The 23,561-nt window shown below is 38.4% G+C and overlaps 1 protein-coding gene across 1 annotated transcript in view; it reads right to left on the bottom strand.

Annotated features, from left to right (window-relative positions):
• LIPC (lipase C, hepatic type) overlaps positions 1-23,561 on the bottom strand; it is a 48,210-nt gene that overhangs the window by 12,486 nt on the left and 12,163 nt on the right. Inside the window, exons 2-3 of the mRNA XM_018913803.3 lie at positions 2,926-3,113; positions 1,192-1,371 (exon numbers count right to left, since the gene is read on the bottom strand). Of these exons, the coding sequence (XP_018769348.1) occupies positions 1,192-1,371; positions 2,926-3,113 (368 nt within the window). The remainder of the gene's footprint in view (positions 1-1,191; positions 1,372-2,925; positions 3,114-23,561) is intronic.

Here is a 23,561-nt window from a genome sequence, read left to right as displayed (position 1 = left end):
CTTTGTTTGTTGACACTAGGAAATCACAGAATGTCTTTATTGTTGACAGTGTGGTATGACCTCCTGGGAACTGATCAAAGTCCACCATTTGATTCATTCAATAATTAAGCAGCTTCAAAAAATTACTTCAGGCTCCAGCAAGTTAAACTATATTTGACCAAGAGCTGAGGTTTCTTCTAATATCACAATGAAAAATAGTGACTGACTTTCCTGCCTCCTCTTTTGTGCCTCATGTCCCTAACTTGGAGTGGTGTCTGACAGCTTCTTCCAGCCCTGCCATTCCTGCTTAGGCCTTTAATGGGATTTGCTACAAACCTTTCAGCCTTGCAGTAAATTTCTCTTCCACCTTAGGCCTCACCATATTTAAAGTAATGTACTCAAAAATTCATTGTCAGGTATGGAAGCATAATTTCATTTCAGATAAAGCAGCTTAATGTTAGAGATTGACACAATAAGAGCTGCTTAGAGTTCCTGGTTTGTATGAGTGATTCTCATTCTACTATCTGCTTTCTGCCTTTTCTTAAATTGTGCTGGAGACCAGTGATCCTCTGCAGACTGAGCTGCAGCCTTTTCAATCCAGCCATGGCCACTGCTCCTCATGTAGCAGTTTTTGCTAAATAGTCCCTGCAGTAGTGTGGCTCTATACTCGCTGTTGCCTCCATGTCACCTGCTTTGGGAAGCATGTCTGTCCTCTTGAAAGGTCTCCCTTTACATTCTGGATCTCTAAGTCATTATTTTATCCTAATCTTTGGGACACTGCAGCAGAAATCAGACACAGTGTCAGGATTGAATTCTGCATTAAAAGTAGAAGTTGAGCACAGATAACAAACTAATTTTCCTGTACTTATGTCTTGCAAATGATGATGTCTGCCTGTTTTCTACATGTGGAACAGTGTCAGCTGCCTACACACATGCTAATGGAAAAGTCAAAGTAGCAGGAAACTATCTCACCTCTAAAGATATATAAAAATATTTTCATAAGCAAGACCACTTGCTTTGACCTCCTACATGATGAGAATTTTACAAGGTAATATGAAAGTTTATGGAAGAAAAATGTGCACTTCATTAAAGAAATGTGAGTGATGGAATAGAAAGCATTAGCAAGCACAGTATTTCAGAAAGGTTGTGGAAGTACAAGAACAAGTAAAACATCTTTTCCAGAGAGACATGAGTTGGTGTGGCAGTTCTCACCTCCAGCCACTGCAGGAACTGTGCTATCTCATGTCCTGTGGTGCGTGTGTTCTGTACAGCAATGGGATAGTGCTGGTGAGCCAGGGTGAGCCAGTCTGCAATGATCACGTTCATTGGCTTCAGGTGAGACTTCAGAGCTGCTGCCATTTTCCAAATCCAGCTTTCCAGTATCCCATCCACCTGTTACAGTTGGAAAAAACCCAAACAATAAGAAAACCATTGTTATGGGAAGCAGTCTCTGCCAAACTCTTGTGAAAAACATGAAACAAAAACCACAGTATGAACAGGGAGGGATTATAAATATAATTTAAGGGTCCCAGCCTGCTTCAGTGCTGAGAATCTATAGGTTTTGGTGGACCAAAAAAAAACCCCCAAAAAAGTAATATAATAAGGGTATAATAGTGTATGTTTTGTTATAAGGAGTTTTATGGGTGAAAATTATGTCCCCAAATACTTTAACTCATCCAGAGATAACTGGTTAAAAAGTACTGGTTAAAAGTACTGGATAAAAGACAGACAGAAATGCCCAGGAAATGTCTGATTTCATTCAAGAGCAGCTATCCCTGTAAGTATAAGCTAAGAAAATTGGAGAGAGGAAGCTGGAGGATTTCAGACCAGCCGGCATTTGTCATCTCTAGCTATTCCATTTGGAGAGCTGTTTGTTTTGAGTCATTATATTTGAATACCTGGTTACAATTTTCTTGCATCAAATCATGTTTCTGATTTTATGGACTAGAATTATTATTTAATCGATCAGATTTAATTGTTATTCTCATTGTATGTATTTCCTCAATTGATAAAATAGCCTTATCTCTTCTAGTGTATTAGAATTTGGGAATCTCAGGTCTGGGTTTCCACACACGCTCCTCTAAGGGTCCAACACCTCTGCAAATTAAGTTAATGTGAATGATCAATTTCAATGAATTTCAGGCCCGTGGTTTGAGGAGGGTGTAGGTCTTGAAAAAATTTTTTTTTGTGAGGCTTGGCTTTTATTTACTAAGGGAGTTAAATGTATCTCCCTTATTTATTCAGGGAGTTACATGCATCACAGGGAGTGTTCAAAGTTCCTCTGCCTATTTGCAGATGTGCAAGAAAGATCCGTTGTGCCACCTTATGTGATTCCATTGGTTCTATGAGAATTTATTATCTTGCCTTTTGTTTCTTTTCCTACTGAGAAGCTGATGAATTGTCACTCTTACTATTGGCATGCTTTTGAGAAAGCTTCTTTTTTTATGGTGAATTGGTTTTTTACAGTTTAACTGGAAGCAGTTCAGTGATAATTGATGTTGAAGGCTTTACTTCCAACTGAAGGGGCTTGTGGAGAAGTTCTTTTTAAAGGTGTATCTGTGAGAAAGATGTGGGGATATTGTGGCCACTTATCAAGAAGTCTGTAAATATCTGGCAGTGAACATATCAGAGAAATGAAACTGGTGTTCTGCTCTCCAGGGCATAGCACATTAATTCAGCTACTTGTTCAAGCTCTGCTGGCTTTAAACCAGGGCTGAATTTAATCCTTGGCATGGGAGTCCCATGTGAAAAGTTGCTTGTAGACCATTCCTTCAGAATCTGTCAGGAATATCCAATGTGTATTTTTTCTAGCCATGATAGGTACCAGTGAAATCTATCATCTTTGTATCACAACCTTACTTCTGAAGTTGCTTCTGCAGCAGAATGAGAAGAAAAGTATATCAAATCAGATGTAGTAAGAATTAAAAATAAAGTGTGAGTTCATACCGACCAGCCATGGACTATCATCACCAGAGGAAGAGAGGCATTGAAATGGCATTTGTCAAGAGTCTCCAGCTGATTAACAAAAATTTGGCAGCTGCCTCCAGTTCTATCTGTATAAAGTCGAAATCTGGTTTCGAAGTTTTCCTTATATTTCTTTCCTGTAGTGTGTTCGCTCCATGATTTCAATGCCTCTGAAATGAAATTTGTGACAACAGTTATAATAGGAAGGAATTGAAAGTTATTGAAAGTTTGCACTATAACTTCTCTGAACACAGAGAAGTTATAGTGCAACACAGTTTGTAAAACAGTAAAAGGGTGAGCTTGGAACTCTTCCTGTGTATAATTGTTTCTTGTTCCAGCGGGCCTAAGCTGTACATTTTGGGTCAGAAAAGTGATCTCTTTCAAAGTCTGAGATGGTCTAGATGTGCCTCTGAGTCCCTCTATGTGAACAAGAACAGTCTTTATCCTGCAAATGTGTGTTGTGACATGAAACTCCCATGTTTAAATATCTGCAGTAGTAGCATCTTGTGATGCACAATGCAAATAACCCCAATGTGGAAGTGTGCTGGGTTTGGGTCAGACTGTGTTTTTGCCACATCAGTTCTGTTACAAACATTATTCAAGGTTTCATTTTGGTGTAATGATAAGACATGATAAAACAGCATATTTAATTTGTTTAAGTGTGTAGCAGTTCTGGAAGAAAACTCCTAAACTGACCTGCACTGGATGTGCTCTGATTTCTGTTTGTTGCTAATTATTGTTCATTCCAATGGACAGGCAATGTTATGTTTCACAGCTGGGAAACATTATTGAAGAAATCTATTCAGCCTTGTACAAGAGTTGGAATTTAAAAAGCTTCAAAGTTACAGAAGGTTTGGTTGAGAAAAGTTGTAGCTTCAATGTCTAACATTTTATTTTCAGGACACTTTTAACTGCCATAGGACTAAGTCTGATCACTTCTCCCTTACAATGTCCTCTTTAAAGAACATTGGAATTTTTTTTTCTCATGCAGAGGAACTTAGTTTCTGAAGTGAGTAATATCAGGAAAGGGTGAATCTTCATAACTGAAAATTAGAAAGAGCTTTAATGATGTTGATATTCCTATTGGCTGGTTTATTCAGCCTTTAGTGAGTAGTCCACACAAAAATAAGCATTGTGTTCTATTTTTAGCAGAAAAAGAAAAACAAACAAAAAAAGTTGCTTGTGCCTGTTCCATTGTACACATCCTTTCTTTGTTCAATGCCTTGTTTTCATTTTCTTTTTGCTCTCTCAGTGTTTGTGCAATGCAAAGGGGCTTTGTCACTCTGTACAGTTTGTCCATAGTACAGAAAACAAGTCTGATAAAAAGCTGTTTTCTTTAGACACTGCCTGGAAAGTGCTGTGGTGCTTTAATGGCTGAGTTGTTTTCCTGGTAAATCTGGGAGAGGGGATTAAAAATACTTCTTGAACTTCTTGGCTGTCAAAAGTTAGAATTTCCTATAGGATCAGATGTGTCAATCAAAAAGGAATTGCTTCAATCTGTTAATCTGTGTAATAGCTTGGAGAAGGAAATAGTGTCTGAAGAGCCAGGCTCCCACAATAGCCTCTTGCTGAGAATGTCATAGCAGTGACTCAGTGACATGGCCGCGGGGAACTGGGAAGTTTCATAGGTCAGTTTGCAAAAACAACACCATTCAACTGCTAAAGACTTTTTCATGGTAATTACAGTTAAGTGTGCAGACATCTTTCTGAGCCTCCAAAGAGTTTTGCTTTGGAAAAATACCAGGTGAGCGGCTTGCTGATTAATTTCCTTTTCCTTAGAATATCCTACTCTGACATGAATTCTTTCAGCAGAGGCAATGCAGTGTGGCCACACTGATCTGTGTGCTTCCATAAATTACCTTCCCACAGAGCAGCACAGAAATCACGAGCAAGAAAGGCTGTTGTAAATTCTTGACACCCCAAAGTAGGTTTAGCCCTTTACCTTTACTTTGTATTAACAATATTTCTGTGAGGTGCACTAAAGACTGGGTTTGTAAACACCACTTCATTGCAACACAGCAAATTCACGTAAAATGTTTTGGAGTTAGTTTTGGGCAGACAAACCAGACCATTTTTATATTTGACTTGAGATAATGTTTTCTTATTGAAAAGTAAAATGAAGAGAGATTCCCAGTTGAACAAAATAAGCAGGTTAATCCAGAAGGCTGACTTGGATTGGATCACCCCAAAAGATAAGAAGGTGTTCCTAAATATAGAATTGTGGAGTCCCTTCTGAAATTTCCAGATGTGGTGGCACTGCTTTAAACTTGTTAATGAAAACTCTACTGGACAAAGGTCTAGATGCTGTCCAGGGTTTGAAACTATAAATATTCTATGCTTTTCTGGGAGAGACATCCACAATTGAAATATATTCATGCATTGTGTCCAATTAGGTATAAAAATACAGCTACAAAATATCTGCTTCATAGCACAAAATTTACCTAAACATGTAAAGTAATGAGGATGAAGTACAGTAGAAGTATCTAATGTTAAGAACAAAATTTTAGTATTTACTAAATCATACACTTTAAATTCATCTTACAGTGCAGCATAAAAATTTTGAATAAAATTGGCATTTCCAAGTAGGGAAAGTAGCTTTTCCACTTAAGAAAAAAAATGTTGTATTTTGCTTTAATCTCCCTTTCCTCCCATTTTTCTTGTCTCCTTTTCTCTTGCCTCTCCAATAAGTTCCTGTTTTTTTCCATTATGTCCTTTGATTTCTCTAATAATTATTTTTTTAAATAATAAAATTGTTTTGTTCTGCTGTTTTTGTCTGAAAGCCTTAGTTAAACCAAAATAACTGAGGGGAAATCCTGTTTTTGCAGCAGATAAAAAGTTTTTGCTTTGACAATCACTAGGTGTGTTCATCTAAGCAAGAGTTTGATGGTTTCACTGATATGGTATTAAAAGGCTTTGATAATTTTCAGTGTATCCTGAATTTCTCCAAACTGATCTTTTACAGTAGATGCCTGTTGATATTTCTTCTAAAACCTCTGTAGTGCACACTCTTTACAAAAGTTATTTCCATGCAATTCGTCTAGAAATTAGATTTTTTTATCAAATACTGAATGAACTTGTTTTCAAATTAAACTCCTTAAGAGGAACAGGAATTTACTGGGGATGTATTTTAAGTACATTCTGTGTACAGAACTAGTCTTAGAACTTTTATTAATGCTGTCATGCAATTTTTGTTACAACTTTCCTGGTCTAGACGAGCCCAGAGTATAACAATTGCCTGAGCCATAGTTCACAAAGATTTCTCAAGTACATTTGTTTAGTGCTCTAGTACAGCTCTCTTCTAGTCAAAGGGGCCTCACAATGGTGTCCTACAAAGATTTGTCTCTGTAAGTTTGGGGTGAGCCATCATTAAAATGGGCAAATTGTTGCTGAGCTCTGCAGGCCTTTCCAGGAGTCCTGTGAAAACTGTTACAGAAAATGACATTTTGTGGAATACTTGATACTATCTGGACGGGACTACTAAAGTGCTACTAAAAGTATCAACAGCACAGAGAACTTTTAATAGGAATTAATCCCTTCTAACCATAACACCAAGTACCTTTGCACACTGTGATTCCAGTCATAGGGAAAGTATGTATAAAATGATAAAAACTGCTTCTAAAAAGTCATGATGCTAAGGTCCAGTGAGTTAGATTGCCAGACATGTGATTTGTGTCTCACTCAAAGCCTTAAATCTCCATTTCAAGTGAAATAAAGCTGCCTCTTGGCAGCACTGCAAGGGCACACAATTTAACCTGCAATTTTAACCTCTTACTGCAGTGACAGGGAGAATTCAGTTTCTGGGCCTCTGGCAGAATTTGGGATTTGGGTGCAGAATTCCAGATTTTAGAAGGGCAGAGAAAAAAAATATTTGTTTCATTTTGTTTCCTGGCAACTTCAACATTTGCAGGTTTCCAAGGTGTTCTGGGACCAAAACTCTGGAAACTAGTAGAATTAAATATGTATTGGAGGGCAGCAAAGTAGTGCTATATAATAGTGTAATGCTGTGTTAGAATATAGTTTGTAAGATAATGATATAAATTACATAGCTGTAATGGACCACTATGAACCATAGTGTTGTGTAAAGTGCATACACACATAGAAAGTGTATATTTAAAAAATATATACACAGTTGTTAAATGCTGTTTATAAATACTACGATATTTACATGCATTTGATAAAGCATATGACATTCCCCTCATTATTACAGTATTTAATGTGAATGAAACATTACATTAGGCATTTGTCTGAGAAGATTCAAGTGTTTAATATTCAGAGATCACATACATAAAACATCCAATTTCTAAATCTTTGCTGTGCATCCGTGCATTGCTGAGCACTTTTTCCAGGCCCAGAGCATTGTTCTTAGTGCAGATGAAGGACATGTGAGCCTAACAGCTGCAGTAGGTAGGATAACCTTCAAAGTGATTCAAGGCATAAGTCAACCACTGATTTTCAAGATATATATTCAAATTTTTTTCTAGACCATTCAGTATTGATATATCTCTGACCAGATTTTTAGGGTGTCTCTGGTTAGATCTGCTGTTTCATTTCCTGTAGTCCTAGGTATTTGAATTTTGCAATGGTATGTCACATTGAAGGAAAATTTTTAACATTCATTCTTAATTTATATGGGTTTTTTTAGCAGTTGTAGACTGACATGAACCAAACTGGGAAGATTTAAGTTGCTTTCCACATTTTGAACACAAAGAAATTGATTAACAAAATCACTGAGTTCCAAAGTGAACAACAGTATGATTGTTAATGTATTTGATTTTTAGGCTATATGAAAGCACACATAACTAAACCTATTGTGCTAAACCTACTGCCAGACAATTGGGAAAAACAGTGTATGATCTGCAAGCATTATTTGGAAATTTGGAATTCCTGTTCCAAAAAGTGTCTCCCAGTAATTTGCACTAAGCAGGAGTGGACAGCAGAATGAATGAAAGCCAGGAACAGACAAAGGTTTCTGCAGAGGTAGAACGACCCAGGGTAGAACAGCCCCAGATGTTCCTGTTCATGCTGGTTTTAGTCTGTGAGCAGGAATTGTCAGTCTCCCAGTCAGTCAAACCCTTCTTGTGAACAGCGTATTCCATATTCCTGATGCTAAATTCTATAGTTCAAGCAAAAATACCTTCTCCCCCCATGTGATTTGTTTTCCTGCATGGGATGAGGTTTTATTTTATAACTAGTTTCCATAGTTGGAAATACAAACTTTCTTATTTCATCAGCTGACCTTACTCATTCTGTTTAGACTTTTCACCTTCACAAGTTTATGAGTATCAGAAGAGAAATTATTCCCTGGAGTTTCTTTGATCTCTGCTTGTGATGTCTTGTTGATGAGAAATTTATCATAAACTAGCTGAACTATGAATGAGTTGTTGAAATTTTTCACTCATTCGATTTGCAGGTGGATGTTTAATGAAGCAGCCTTGTGTTCTGTCTCCAGGAGCTGTTTGACAGAATCCAACAGGGCAGCACCACGAAAGTGTGCTGAGGCCAAGTTTGCTTTGCAAAGCAAGGCAAAAAGGATCTGCTTTAGTGGGAAAAAAATCAACAAGCATGGGCAATGTTAAATTTTACTATAACTTGTGGTGGTTTTAAGTTTGAAGTTTTAAACCTTTCCAAAAGGAGTGTCTGTTTTGCTAAGTGAGGCCTCATCTTTTAGGAGTAGGGATTTTGATTGTGATATTTGCTGGGATTAAACCAGAAGAATCCTCTATAAACTTAAATGTGAGGATGGAATCATTAAACAATAGATGTATTAAATCTGACAGTCTGGAAAACACAAGCAAAGTCAAGAATTCAGTTGCCAGATGCTGCAAGGGAAGATGTTCAGAATTGATCTTGCAAGAGTAACAAAAAGCCTGCAAATTTCTCTTTGAAGAGGTTAATTTAAAATATTGTGAGCAATGTGAAGAAGAAATTGATGTGGTTATGCTTCCTTGTTCTTCCTAAATGTTAATTTTTAGATTGAGCCTATCTATATTCTACTTGTGTTTTAAGATATTCATTTAACAGGACTTTCTGGACTCATATAAAGGATCCATTTAATGTATATATTAGTACAGCAGAGTAATTCCCCTAAATCTAATAACTGAGAGTTGTTATTTGCATTATAGTTGTACCTAGAGGCCTCTTCAGGATATGACCCCAATTTGGCAAATACTACCAACCATCCAAGATTAGGGGATAAGTTTTTGTTCCCCTGAGAATCAAAATGATTTAGCAGAATTTTTTATGAATCTGACTTGTGTCATTTTCATGTCCTTAAACTTCACTTCTGGGGTCTTTGGGTATGTGTTCTTCTAAATCAAGTTTATATTCTTAACTCTTTAAGTTTATAATCTTACATCTTTAGGATAACCTTATGTGTTTGGCTGGCATATTGGGGCTAATTTAAAAAAAAAGAAGTGAGACTGGATGTACCAAACCCCAGTGGGTGCAGGCATGCAGGACTGAGAGTGGAGACATTCACAGAGAGACACTGCTGTTCCTCTGGCTGCTGGGGGCACTGCAGCTTCCCAGGGGTGAGGATCCCTGCTGAGCTTTGCTGTGCAGGGATGCTGTGCTGCCTTTTGTAGGGTGCTGTGACACCAGGCCTTGCCAGGCCCTGCACTGTCAGACTTTGCTCTGTAGGCACGTGAGACTCAGGAAAATTTTGCTGGTGAGGGAGGAACCCCAGCTCCCAAGGCAGGGCAGGCCTGGTCCCAGGAATTGTACATCCATGGAGTTGATAATGAGAAATTCAGAGGACCCAATTCCCCATACCTGAGCAGTTCAGCCATGATTCTTGCACTCTGATTCAGTCCACTCAGCCAACATATGAAAATGAATTTTTCTTTCTATTGGGTTAGTTTGCTGTTGGCTTAGCAAGCTAAAAAGACTCCTGCAGAAACTGCATAAGTCAGCATAAGGAATAAGAAAAGAAATCACAGAATTGATCAGGCAAATTCTTCCAGAACCTCCAAATGTGAAAATCAAATGGAAGCAGGGTGCATCTAAAGACTTAAGCAAAAGCTTTGTCATCCAAAAGCAGTGATTGTAGAAAAATTTACATTTTAATTTACTCAAGATTGTTCTGTGAAAAATATCACAGCCCACTTAAACCTTTTCTTATTTTTCTATTAGCATAAGAAAAGGTATCTTTGAAAGTACCTGGAAAGCTGGTTTTATAATCCCTGTATTCGTTTGCCTAGCACAGAGTATGTAGCCTCAGAAGTTAAAAATTTCCCAAATAGTTACAGACCAATTGTATTTGGGCAACAATGTGAAAGTTTCTATGAAGTGACTGAGAAAACCTAATGAGACATTGCTCTGTAGTGATTGAGAGCACAGCACAACCAAAAAGCCTCATGAATGCAGTGTGGGGGAAAAGGCAGTGTGGGGGAACGGAGCAGTTTGTTATCAGTCCAGACACAGCCATCTCACATGCACCAGCCCAGAAGAGAGAGAGATCAGTGGCTCAGCTGAACAGCCAGATAGCCAGTGTTGCTGCTTGGTAAGCAGCTGCCTTTGCTGAACCCAGCAAACCTACAAAAAGCACCAGGACCATGTCAGAGTGGCAGATTTTTTCCAGCCCTTCTCTGCAAAGTATGGATGTGACACATAAGGGTGTCAAGGAGCTGCATTAGGACTCACAGTAGGAAGGGACAAGGCTGAACTGGGGACTTGTTCCTGTAATTCTGTGGGCAGGGGCACTCCAGAGGGTGCAGTAGCAGCTGGGTGCCACTGCAGATTAAAGTTTTGGAGCTCTGGCTCTCTGGGAATGGAGGGAGACAGCAATAACTGTGGAGCCAGAAACCCGAGTGCACAGATATGGAGATCACCTTTCTGCATTGTTCTCTTAGCTCAAACTCAAGTTTGTCAAAAGCTGCTTTACCATATTGTGCATAGGTGGTGCACATAACACCAGAGCTCATGCTTCTGACTTTGGTTGGCATGTTTTATCTAGAATCTGTCATATTTTGTAATGCAAAGAAATTGGAACTGCTATTCATATGCAAAGAATTAGACACAAAATGGGAGGGAGTCTTGTATAAAACAGTAGTTAAAGGTTCTTCCAGAAGGTTTCTTTTTTTACACTATATATAAATCTACTTTTCTGTTTAAAAACATTTTTTTTTTCACTTTTTTTAAAAAAACTTCTGTAACAATAGAAACAAAACTATTTGGATGCAGACTTCTCTTTGTATGTAAGAGCCTAAATGTGCTTTAGAGTGTATTCAGATTATAGGACTGGCATCCTTGTCTGCATCCATCTGTACCAGCAAAGAGGTTACCACCTCCAGCTTTTTGTCACCTCCCACCTGCCAGAAATTCCCACCCTTACTGGTCTGTTGTCAATGCTCCAATATTGCCCATTTGCTGCAAGAAAAATCGGCTAGGTTACCTCACATCACCTGTTTTAACTGTTTAAACTGGTCTAATTTATATTGCTTGAAAGAAATTTGTGCATGTTTATGTGAACTGATCTCCTACAGGAGTTGGTTAAAAGTGGTAGCTGTCAGGAAATTATAAAAGTGGGTGGAGTGCCACCAGCAGTAATCCTTGACTGACCAAGGATGTTGTTCATGGCCTGAACAACAAGTGTTAACTTCTGGAAAACTGCCTTACTGATAGTTATTCTTCATTCCTTACACTTTCAGTTGCAGATCAGGCATATTGGCTTGTGTGTGATGCTCACTCAGTTTTACTGTGGACATTAGAATCTTTTCACTATAGTGCAAATATACAGAAATTAGCTATAAATAGACAGAGCCCATGTATTGTCATCTTCTAGCAAGCAGTAATACCAATTTATCAAATTTTTGTGCCCAGAAATAATTTCTAATTGTTTGGTTTTATTAAAAAACAGAAAGCTCTCTAATTACCCCAAGGCTTTTTTTCATCTCTAAGCCATCATTTTGTTCATCTCTAGTGACCAGCCTGGTAGTAGAGTCAGAAGATAAACAGTACAGATAAACAGAATTATTTCCCTCTTCATGTCATGCCTGGAACACCAAGTAGGTAAATTTATCAGCCTCAGTGATTTGGCACTACATTTGAGTTCAACCTAGAATTCTCAGAGCTAAGTTTTTATATAAAAACAAAGCCATAATAGTCATAGTTTATGTGGCTAAGTCACAGAAGGTGATAATGTATTATACACTGCCAGAACATTTTGTTTTCCATGTCTCCTCTCTCCAGTTCATTGCATAATTTCCTTTTCCCTCTGGTCCATCCCTTTAAAGCTCTGATAATATCCAGTAAACATTCATTTCAGATCCTAATTTTTAAAAACACATTGTGTTTAATATTTGCTTATGAAAATATAGTCTCCTATTGCATTGTGCTGTTTGTATAGACTGAGAAAATCCACATGTCCAGATGGACAATTCAAATCTTCCCTGTCATATAGCAAAGCAACTAAATATAGCACAGTGACATGTGTAATGCTGCACATGGGACATTCATCCTGTCATCAGAGCAAGTTCTAGAGCTGGAGATCTCTAGTCTCCCTGAATGTCTTCATGACTTGACACTGAAAAACCAAACCAAATTCATCATCACCTCTGCTAACTTCCTCAGTAAAAGTCTGTATGATGCAAGAAGTGATCTCAGAGTGGATACTGTTTTTAGGCTGGGCTAATGAGATCAGTTCAGTGCCAGCTGCCAGCACTGCCTTTGTCCACAGCAGAGTCAGCTGCAGCCAAGTTTGTTCTCGTTCATGTCTGCATCTTGGCTGGAGAATGACATTTCTGGTAAAAAAATAGGAAATAAGTTGAGCATCACCAGCATACTAATGAACCCCAAATTTCCTTGCAGCTGCTGGTAGGCCAGTGAATCCTGCTGAATGAGCCCCACAGCACTGTGACAAGGGGGCATGGGCCACAGTCCTCACCATCCAGTTCTCAGGCTCTCCTGAGAACTGTTCCTTCCTCTGTTGAAAAAGGCAGAAAAAAAATCTACAGGAAAAGCCATTTCTTCCAACAGGGCAATGGTTTTCTTGGGCTTATCAAAAGCTCATAAGTGTAACAAAACCAGCATGGACAGGTGAACACACAATTTTTAGTTAAGGAAATGTGCAACAATTGCATTCTGAGCTTTACTGACAGGGAATAATGACAGCAGAAATATTCAATTCACTCTTCTTGTGCTCTTCATATAGCCATGAGGAGAGGGATAATGTGCATCCATACTGATATCTGGGACAGTGTGGGAATTAATGATAACAGGGAGGCAAAGGTCTGTGCATCCACCTTCCCTGGCACAGCACATCACACTCTTGGTGTGCTACTCAGTTTTTCCTCTCAAAGATGCACATCATCTAACTCAGTTGTAATAACTATAACTATTTTCTTTCTATTCTATAATGAGAAAAGAAATGAACACAGGAGGATTTTTAGCCAGGCAGTTATGGGTGTTATTTTGTTCTCCTTAAAAGCTAACACAGTATGTTTAATTTAAGAAAAGCTCTTGTTCAAGATCAATAAAATGTAAAATGTTTAAAAAAAAAAAGGAAAGAATGTTGCCAGCAATAATCTTTTTACTGCTTGATCAGACACTTGAAAAATTTATTTCTAGCAGAAAAAGAAATTTGTCACAAAAATAGTTCTTACTAGGCTGAAACTACTGGGCAGTAGATTTGTGGGATACTGGGGGAAATCTTGGTCAGTGAGTCCTTTTGTATTGACTGAGCATGTGAGTTTGGCCATGTGACACAGCAGACATGAGATCTAGCTGGGTAAGTTTACTGCTGTCTTCTCTTTTTTCCAAGTAATAACTTGCCTCTGGTGTGGAAATAAAAAAAACCCCTAACTTTGTTCTAATAGAGTTTCTGGTAGCTATAGCTATGGTAAACAGACTGATAGAATATTTGAATTATTAGATTTATAGAATTACTGATTTTCTCTGAATTTTATGTAAATATTTCTCAGTAGCAATTGAGAAATTATTTTTATTTTCCTGTGAATGAAAATGCTTCTGTATTTCTGCCAAAATATTAGAAAGGTACTAAATTAGTAATTTCTATACTTATTTATTCTGTAGACCCTTAGTGATTAAAATGACTTTACCTTAACCTAAAGGAAGAAAGAAAAATCAATAACTTCAATCAACCACTGAGGGTGTGACAAGGCAGTGGAAAGTGCCAGAAGATGGTTTAGGATAATTTAATCATAGAAAGAAAACCCCAGTTTATACTGAGCTAATTGATGAAAGTTAAAGAGAACTTTAAAGAAAAAAAGCTAAAATATCCCCCATCCCAGTTTTAGTTCAGTGCTGTGATTGTTGTCCTCCCTATTTTGAGTCTTCCTGGTGCAACCTGGACAACACAGACCAAGTGAGAATTTATTACCAAATTCAATGTGGGGCACACTTTCGCTGCTGTCTTTCACTGCAATGGGCAGCTGCCTCTGTTCTGCACTTTCCAGGCATCATGTCCAATATTGCTGATGGGACATTGTTGTGATTGCATTCAATCAGCTGAAGATACATGACATGTTTTCCATGGGGGCTGGCTCAGTTGTTAGAAATGAAAGTGAAGCTCTTTGTTGCCTTCCTTATTCATTTTGTTTTGCAGCACTGTCATGGGTTTTGTTCAGATTTATGGGAGACTGCCTAGACTAAACAACTTCCACTGCAAGCAGCAAAAGTCATACTCCATTCAGTTCATTTTGAATTAGAACCATCTATTACCCCTCTGCAGTGATTTTAATAACTCCCATATTTTTCTGCTATAGATTCACATAAAGGGCACGTTATTTTTAAAAGATAAATACATGTTCTTCTACCTGGACCTGACAAATCTATTAGCCAAACCTTCCATTAACAGAAGAAAGAGCTTCCTTTATTTTGCACAAGTTCTTTCCTAACCTTTAAGGTAATTAGCTGTAATTACGCTTCTATGTAATGACAGGGCTGATATTCCAAGTATTCTGAATTTTAACTTTAAGCAGCACTTACTCTAATTCCTGTGGTGCTGTGCAGATCTGAGGTAGTGCTCATTGTTGTAGTCACCTTTGGGGTTACATTTGTTGAAATATGGGGAGAATATGGGGAGAATTATTCCTTAAAATGGAATATTCTATAATGAATGGATATTCATTTTGTCCTAAGCATAGTTCTTAGTCTCTCAGCTTTATTGCTTCTTTTATTAGCAGCTTTACAATTTACTAAATCCTGCTTTTTGGGAATAGAAGTAGCAAATTTTTTGGCTTTTATTAACAAACCTAATACTCTTACACTGGTATAAGATAATTTGTGGGGACAGGCTCTGCTCCGCACACATTTTGTAGCTGCCACCCTATCTGGACAGAGCTCTTCAGGACAAGTAGAATAATTGGGTAACATGAAAGGTTTGCAATTGTTTGTACAACCTCTGTCATAGTGGTTCATTTTATAAAACTGTCCTGAGAGATCCTCAGCCACCCTTGTCAGCTGAACTTTGCTAGGCTGCCACACTGAACTGAGCTGTAATTTTCACTTCAAAATATTTTGATGTGTATTTCCTGGTGTATCAGACTGAACTTCAGAACATGCTGGAAGCATCCCAGAAATCCTAAGAGAGGTCACAAGGGCAGGGCACTATTCTCACAGTGCTTCAGTATGTTTGCAGTTCCAACTAGAATCTAGTGGAAATGAAATAACAATAAATTTATCAAAAATTTGTGACTTTTTAATTTAGTTTTAGTTGTTCTTTATCTGTTAGAGTCAATTCAGTGATTTGCAGAAGGGTCTCTTTTTCCTTCACATATGCAGAATAATTCATTTATTCCCGGTAGAGTTGACTGAGCTCAACCTTTCCTGGCAAATATAGATAATAAAATGTTATTTATCTGAAATATATGCCTGAAATATATGTGGAAGAGAAAATAAATACAATTTAATTATTTCCCTTCAAATTCTAGATAGAATTAAATTATTCCTTTTTATTAGAGACGTGGAGAATAGAAGGACTATAAACATGCCATGAGAAAAACTTCTAGTCCACATTCACTTATCTCTTTCATCCCTGACATAAAGTTGAGAGAAACAATCCTTGTATGAGGTCAAAAGTTCCCAGTGGAGTCCTGACCATCCATTTATATTTCTGCTATCCTGAAGTCCAGATGGAAACAGTACAGTCCAAAGTTGGTTCATCATCTTTTAAAGGCATATTATTATCTGTTGCAATAAAGAGTCCCCAGGCCAGTCCCAGCTGGGTCTGAAATGGAAGTTGAATGGGGAAAACTATGAAAAAATCTTCAAAGATTCCTCATTTTTTTCCTCAAATAAGTTATTAATAAAACCTTAAAACTGTTTGAGTCATAAATTTGCTGTAGCTCTGTTTGGAGCATATATTCCTCTGGACACAAAGCATGGTCCATGGTGTGTCTGCAAAGTCATCCTAAAGGGCAGAGACAGCCTCGGGCAAGGTGTGGGGCAGCAGCAGCCACCAGCTTCTACTAATTCCTCTTTTCCTTCAGCCAGGGAGCTGCTCTGTTCTGCTGAGTATAGTTTGGCTGCTAAACATACAAAGCTTACAGTGGCATCTCAGCCTAGGGCAGAGAGCTGCTCCCTGGCACTGAGGCACCTAAACCTCCCCGGCAACAGATCAGAGTTGAGTCAGCCTTCTTCATCTTATCCTTGGCTCTGCAGGATGGGGATGTGTCAGCAAACAGAGACTTTGGCCAGCGTGCAGGGAACATGCCCAGACAATGGGGCACACTTTGCATTTGCAGGGGATGTGCTGTAGGTGTGCAAACACTGATTCTATCAGAGCAGCTGCCTCCTTCCTTCCCACACCTTCCAGGCTTGGCACTGTACTGCTGGTGTGCTTTGCTCTCTGCAGCTGGGAAAGAGAACTCTGTCTGGAGGAGAAATTAAAAGCCAGTGTAGCTGTGAGATATGTGTAATAGCCTTTATGAGTTTAAATCCTGCTGCTGCTCTATTAGTTTGGGACTAGACATGCCCAGGGCATGTTCTCTGAACATCATGCATTTGAACAAGAGGCTGTAGTGGTTGTGCATGTGATACCAAAAGTGAGTATTTAAGAAAGATGTTGCTGACTCATAGACCTGTCGGATAAAAGCAGTATTCAGAGAGGACGCAGTAGCTGACCTTTTGTTAACTTTCAGTAGGACTGTGCAGACTGTACTGAAAAGGAGGGCAGAGTATCTTGTGGAGAAAGAAATATGAAGTCTGGAGACAGAGACAAGCTTTAAGTGACTTATGGGGTCTCTGATAAAACTATTGCTCAGCAAATAAGGACTTTGTTTGGAGGATTCTCTATTTGTATTGTTCTGTTTGTCTGTTAATCTAACTGCAAATTCTAAAAATTGTGGATAAAATGTATTAGTAGAGAGAGCAATTTGTCACACAGCACAGGAACTGTTAGCTGAGACCCACAGTCTCTGTGGTGGAGGGGATAAAACACCTTGGCCAAGAAGAGAAAGAGAGCTGGAATCTGAGTCAATGTTATTGCAAAATGAGAGAAGAAACTCTTTTCAAACACCAAACCTTATGGAGGATGCCTAAAATTTGCCTAGGTGGCTGGGCCTTCCTCTAAAAGCTGTCTTGCAGCAGATCAATTAAAGCAGACAAACTTGATGGAATCACAGAATATGTTGAGTTGGAAGTGACCCAGCAGGATCATTGAGTCCAACTGCTGGCCCTGCTCAGGACCTCCAAGAGTCCCACGTTGTCCCTGAGAGCATTCCCCAAATGCTTCTTGAACTCAGACAGGCTTGGTATCTTTTTTTTTTTTTTTTCCTCTGGAAACAAACCATTCTCTTTGTAACAGCTTCTGATATTCCAGACAGCCATTATGACAGGATGAAATACTTCTCTGTATTTAATTAGCAAGTTTTAAATTTGAATTTATCAGGAGACTGGTTGAGTAGAGTCTGCAAAATTGTCAGGCAAAGAAATCTTCTAAAAATAAAATGTTGTTAGCAAGATACTCAGTGTGCATAAGATGAAGGAATTTATAAATAGATTTGGGAAGTATTGAGCTCATTATGAAATAAAGCAAAGATAGATTTTTAGGGATATAGCCACGTTTCAAAGTTATTTTAAAGGAGCCTAAATCTCCACTGTGGAGATTTTGTCTCATTCTTTCTCTGGCACCAGGTATTCTCCAGCCCTGCAATGAAAGGCAGTGAAAGGAGAGAGCCTGTGTGGCAGGAGGCAGGCACAGAGCTGTCTGCAGCAGCAGTCAAAGGATCTTATTATTAATGAGCTTTTATCTCCTCCCACCTCCTTTTTGTTGCTGTTGTTTTTTTTGTGGTGGTGGGTTTTTTAAATCAGAAGTGCCGTAAGTAGCCTCCCTGGAAAGAAAAGTGCATCCATCAGTGGGGGTGGCTCCCAGGAATCTGTTGGCTGGTTTGTGGTTCAGAGGAGGAAGGTGTTGCAGTGCAGGCTGCAGTGGGAGCTGCGCCTGGTGTGGGAACAAGGAGTAGCAAAGACACAGAGTCGCTGTGAAACCATTCAGTTTTGTGAGAGCTCTGCTACATTTACTCAAACAAAAATTTACCTTCAAGGAGATGGAGGGGATTCTTAATAAAAAATTTTTCCAGATGTACCAGCAAGGGAAAGAAAAAAGGAAACAAGCTGTACAAATTACTGTTAGGGAAAAAAAAGTTTTTTCTGTTAATGATAGTTTCTCAAAAACTCCAACAGTGCTATGTAACTGTATTGCATCCAATTACTTGCTGCTTGTTATATCTTTCAGCCACAATGTAAAATTTGTTGAGACATTGTAAAAAACATTTAAAAAACCAACAAAATTATGTAGATTTGACATATCATCCTTCTAAAAGTGAAAGTCCTGCTCAGCCTAGCTGTTAGCCATTCATCTTAGCAATGAGACCTTTTAAAGTTGCTTATGAATGAAAATATATCTGGAAATAAAATAATTATCTGAATTTAATTGCATCATTTCAATTGCCATTAAAAAGACTCATGATTTACTAATTCCTCATAATTGGAAAGATAAGCCTATTCTTATGTTCTCAGGCCAATTAGATGAAAAGAGCAAGTGCCTGGGCAAACAGTTTGTCTTTGTCATGAGAGGAGAACAGAGGCATTTTGCTCAAATGGAAGTACAAGAGAGATGCAGCTACGAAAGGTTTTTGTTCACACCAGGATGAGTGAACTCTCCAGGAGTGCACTTGAAAGCAGCCCCCCAGTCTCCCCATGCTTTGGTTTGTACTGGGGAGTGATCTGGGCACACAAAGCAGCCTCCTTAAAGCTAATCCACACCAAAGGCTGTGCTTTTAGAGTGCAGCTGATGTGCTCCAGTTCCCATGAATCCTCATCCCCAGAATGAGAGCAGAACCAGTCCAGAGTGATTCCCAGCACTCCCCTGCCCCAGAGGCCTCTGTGGGCTCACCTTGGTGTTTAACGTCTCATGCTCTGTCCTGCTCCTATTGCACTGCAGGACATCTTGCAGTGGCATGACCTAAATGTGGTGAATGATGTAATTATAATCTAGAGCAAGATTAATAGCTGTCAGTGAAGAAGAAATAGTAATTAGAGCAAATACAAAATATTTTAAAGATATAATAGATTAAATAAAACACCCTTCTGCTGTCTTACTTATACACCATATTCTTTTAGTATTTAACTTTATACTCTCTTGGAAGCTGGGGGTGGGGAGGTAAATACTAAATTCTTTGTTCTGTTTTCATATTTGGTCACAGTGCTGCATTGGAGTGTGCACCAAAGCAGAAAGAAAATGTGTTTTTATTAATTGAATATTGCATCCTTTTTCTTGTTTATCATATTTGGGGAACTTATTTTCAGTCTCAAGTGAGATATTTAATAAAAATTAGTTTTAAACTCAGTAAAGAAGTAAAAAACAAGAAGGAAATAAATATCTTAAATTGCCTTCAAATTCCCCTGTAGGCATGCCATTTTCTATTACTTTCATTCACATTTTGCACTGTATTCCAAGCAGCACCGTCAGCCTGCCCTTACTTATTTTTTATTTGCAGTTCTATTTGAGAACATGAATATTTTATCTGACTACTTCACAAAGCAAGAAACTTCTCAGGGAATTGCATCATGTAAGAACTTGGTTGGGATGTTAAGAGTGTAGCTTGATTTCAGGGGCCTAATCTTAATGTAATAATATGTTCAAGAATTGTCTTTTTGCTTTCTGACTTACTGGTCATGACTGGAGAATGTAGGGAATGCCCATAGTTTAAAAAACACCTAATTTTTTAAAAAACCCACCTGAATTGAAATCTCTTGAACAAATCTCTTTTTGTCTCCGTCCTCTGATGGGATTATTTCCTTTCCAGGAACAAACTTGGTAGAAATGGTGAAGTCACTGAAGTTTGGATTACATGTGATTTTTATGGAATGGAGCAAACTGCCAAAAATCAGTGGGTTTGAACAGATCCAGAAAGCCAGAGTGGTCATATAAGAATCATTAATGTAGACTTTTATGTAAAATTTTATCTGCTGCTCTTGAATTTTCTCCTGACTGTGGAAAGATGCCTTGTTAAGAAAATGTTGTAATTTATCATGCAATTTGTTTTTGTGTAGCTCCTAATAGGGAAACTGAAAGTGATCAGAGGGAAACATTATTTTTGGTTTGAAAAGTAAGGAATTGGAACACTTGGTTTTAGTAACAGTGGAAAGTGCAAACAATTCTTGCCTTTAGAATCCCGCTTCCCTTCTTGTTCCATGATAAGTGGCTAATGATCAGTGACATTCCTTTGGGTGGTAGCTCATATATAACTGCTGCACAGTAGATTACAATATGTGTCAACGCTGATGAAAACAGAGAACTGGTTTTTCTAACAGAAAATGTCACTAAGAGCAGCTAAGATTATATTCTTCTGATATAGGAGAGAGAATGTAAAGCATTATTTTAAACATGGCTATCTCAGCATTGTTTTCCTCAGTTTTGCATAGGTGATGAAGACAGGCTGGTTATATATCTTGACATTAGAAATGAAGCATGAAGAGCAAAGTCTAAAGTTCTTTAACTGGTTTTTTTCTATGTAATTTATAATGCCCTGGTTGTTACCATTGCTTTTACTATGCTGACCCTCCCAGGTCACCAGGAGATCTTCTGGCTGCCAGGGAATGTCAGGCCAACAGCAAAGTGTGCCAAAGCATAGGGTCACATTCCTCCTCTGAGATGACAGCAGTTGTACTAAAGTATATTTAATCTCTTAATCACTTGCACTGATATATGCTAAAAGGTATGGGAAAACTTCAAATATACAACAGCAACAATGGCTCTCAATTTAAGGGAAGGGATTTTAAGTGAATAATCCTTATTAAGTGAAATTTTGAGGAAAACACCAATGTTCATACACAGCTTAGCTGAGTTTGGTTGCTTATAAATATGCATTGTACATTTGATTATTTCAGTTTTAAAGTTCTTCGGTGAGCAGGGTGGTACACACGCCTTCTAGTCCTGAGATACCAGAATCACAATCCCTCATGTCACAACAACAGAGATTTTTGTTTTCAGTTCTCTAATTTTGCACAACTTTTTTGTTGAAACAGGCTGAAAAACATAAAAAATGTCTCCTAAAATAAGCACTGTCCTCATTTTTTGAATGTATCCAGCTCCTGTTAGTTGGTGAACAGACTCTCTACATGGATATCCAAGGCATCCCAGGACCCTGCTATACTGTCAGTGCTCAGCAACATTTACTTGACTTTGTAACCTTATAAATGATTTGTCAATGAGCCAGCTGGGTTAGAATCATCACAATGAGATAGAAGATGATTCTTTTTTTCTTTCTGAGAGTTAACTATGAGCTAGTAGTGCTTGTTTCTGTAGAGAGGTTTGTCTCTGTGAGGTAAAGTGGTCCTGGTACATTTGACATTAAATTCTGCCAAAGCATTTAAAAAGCTTGATTTTACTCAGGTGTCCAGAGATTTAGTTCCAGAATCCCCATTATCCTAATTAGTTCACAGAATGAAACTACTCAATGCATGTCCAGGCAATTATTTTACCCTTCAGCTGCTGGCATGATACTAAAAGAAATAGATCACGTCATTTATGCACTCCCAAAAATACACCTTGTTAGCTGTGCCCTGGAGTCAAGAAATCAAGTGTCTAAATAATGAAAATGCTACAAATGTGCATTGTTGAAAATTGTGAAAAAAGACTGATACTCTGTTGTCAGCGTCATGTCTTATTTTGTGGCACTTCCTTTTCAAGACAAATAAAAAAGGAGTGACCTTGATTCATCTTCATAATGGAACTATCACAGACAGTGCAGGCCAGAATTTTGATGCTGTTTGTGTATGAGTTTTAGAGGAAATGCATTGCTCTTTAGTGTGACTAAGAAAGCTATTCAAAAATGGGACAAGGAGGCTAAAAAGGATTCCAGTTGTCACACTGAATACTCTCATAGTAGCTAGAGGCTCAGGGGGTTTTGGTGTCTAAAAGCAGAGGTAATAATACTGATCATGCTAAAATTGTGACCATTCATGTTACTGGTGTTTCAGAACTGTGCAGCTGTTTGTTAAAATATTGAGTGCTGCCTTAAGGATGTATAAAAACCAAAGGGGCTGGCTGACCAGTGCAGCCACAAAGCTGATGTGTGGTGTCATGTGGGAGGGACTGATGCATATCCTAGGGCTTTATTCCCAGCTCTGTGAGCTGACATTTGGCTGTATGAAAATGTGGGAGAGTGCATTGCCAAGTGGAGCTGGTGGAGAAGCTGCAGCCTCTGTGACAGATACAAACTTGAACAGAGCTCAGAGTGACACAGGCAGCCCCAGTCTGGGTGACATTGTCAGCTTTCAGCTGGTGGGTTGCATGTCCAGCTACTGAAGAGCTGCCACTTGTCTGTCTGCTCTGAGCTGGGTCTTGGATTTTTTTAAAGCAGTGTTTGTTCTGTGTTTCTCATTCTCTGCTTTTCACTTTGAAAGGATTGGTAGCTGGAGACACATCTTGCTTATTGTCTTTTAAGGCTTCCAAGTTGTTTCCAACTTCTTGCCATAGAGAGGATAGTGACTTATTTTTGGAGGTGAATCCTTTAGGTGCCTGGTTCCCACATAGGAAGTTCTATAATAAATATTTGCTAGTTTTATTTTGGGTGATATGTTATTCTTTTGACTGCTGCTATAATTTTGCTTACTCTTTGTAGAAAATTTATCTCTAAAGGTCATACTGGCAGTTATATCATAGACCCAAAATAGCTGATTTTAACACATTTCTTTCTCTCCTCTTTCAAATAAATCCTGCAACTGCTCTGAAGCAGTGCTTTTGGCTAATGAGAGCTATTGCCAGGCTTCCCTGTTATGACACATTGTTAGAAATGTGCCTAACATACAAAAGTGATAGCTCACTGGGCTTTCATCACTTCTTAGCCACTGTCACAATTAGGATCAGTGTTTTATTTGGAGCTCAGTGATTCAGTTCAGATCTTTCTAATTCTCAAGGGAGGTTGCTCACAAGGACAAAAATTCAGTTTTCATACAGACTTGTCTCCAAAGTCTTAGATAAAACACTGTGTTAAAAGAACAGCACTGTAACTGGGTGGGGTATGAACTGTCTGTAACCTGGTAGAAAGGTAAAATATAGCACCACTACATTAAGACCAGATGTCTTCCTTTTCTGACTAAGAGTCTGTTTGGACATTTGTAGAATTCCTTTGTTTTGGAACAGTTTCATCATA

This window comes from Serinus canaria, chromosome 10 (assembly GCF_022539315.1).
Source record: "Serinus canaria isolate serCan28SL12 chromosome 10, serCan2020, whole genome shotgun sequence".
NCBI lineage: Eukaryota > Metazoa > Chordata > Aves > Passeriformes > Fringillidae > Serinus > Serinus canaria.
This window is presented reverse-complemented; position numbering and strand designations above follow the sequence as displayed.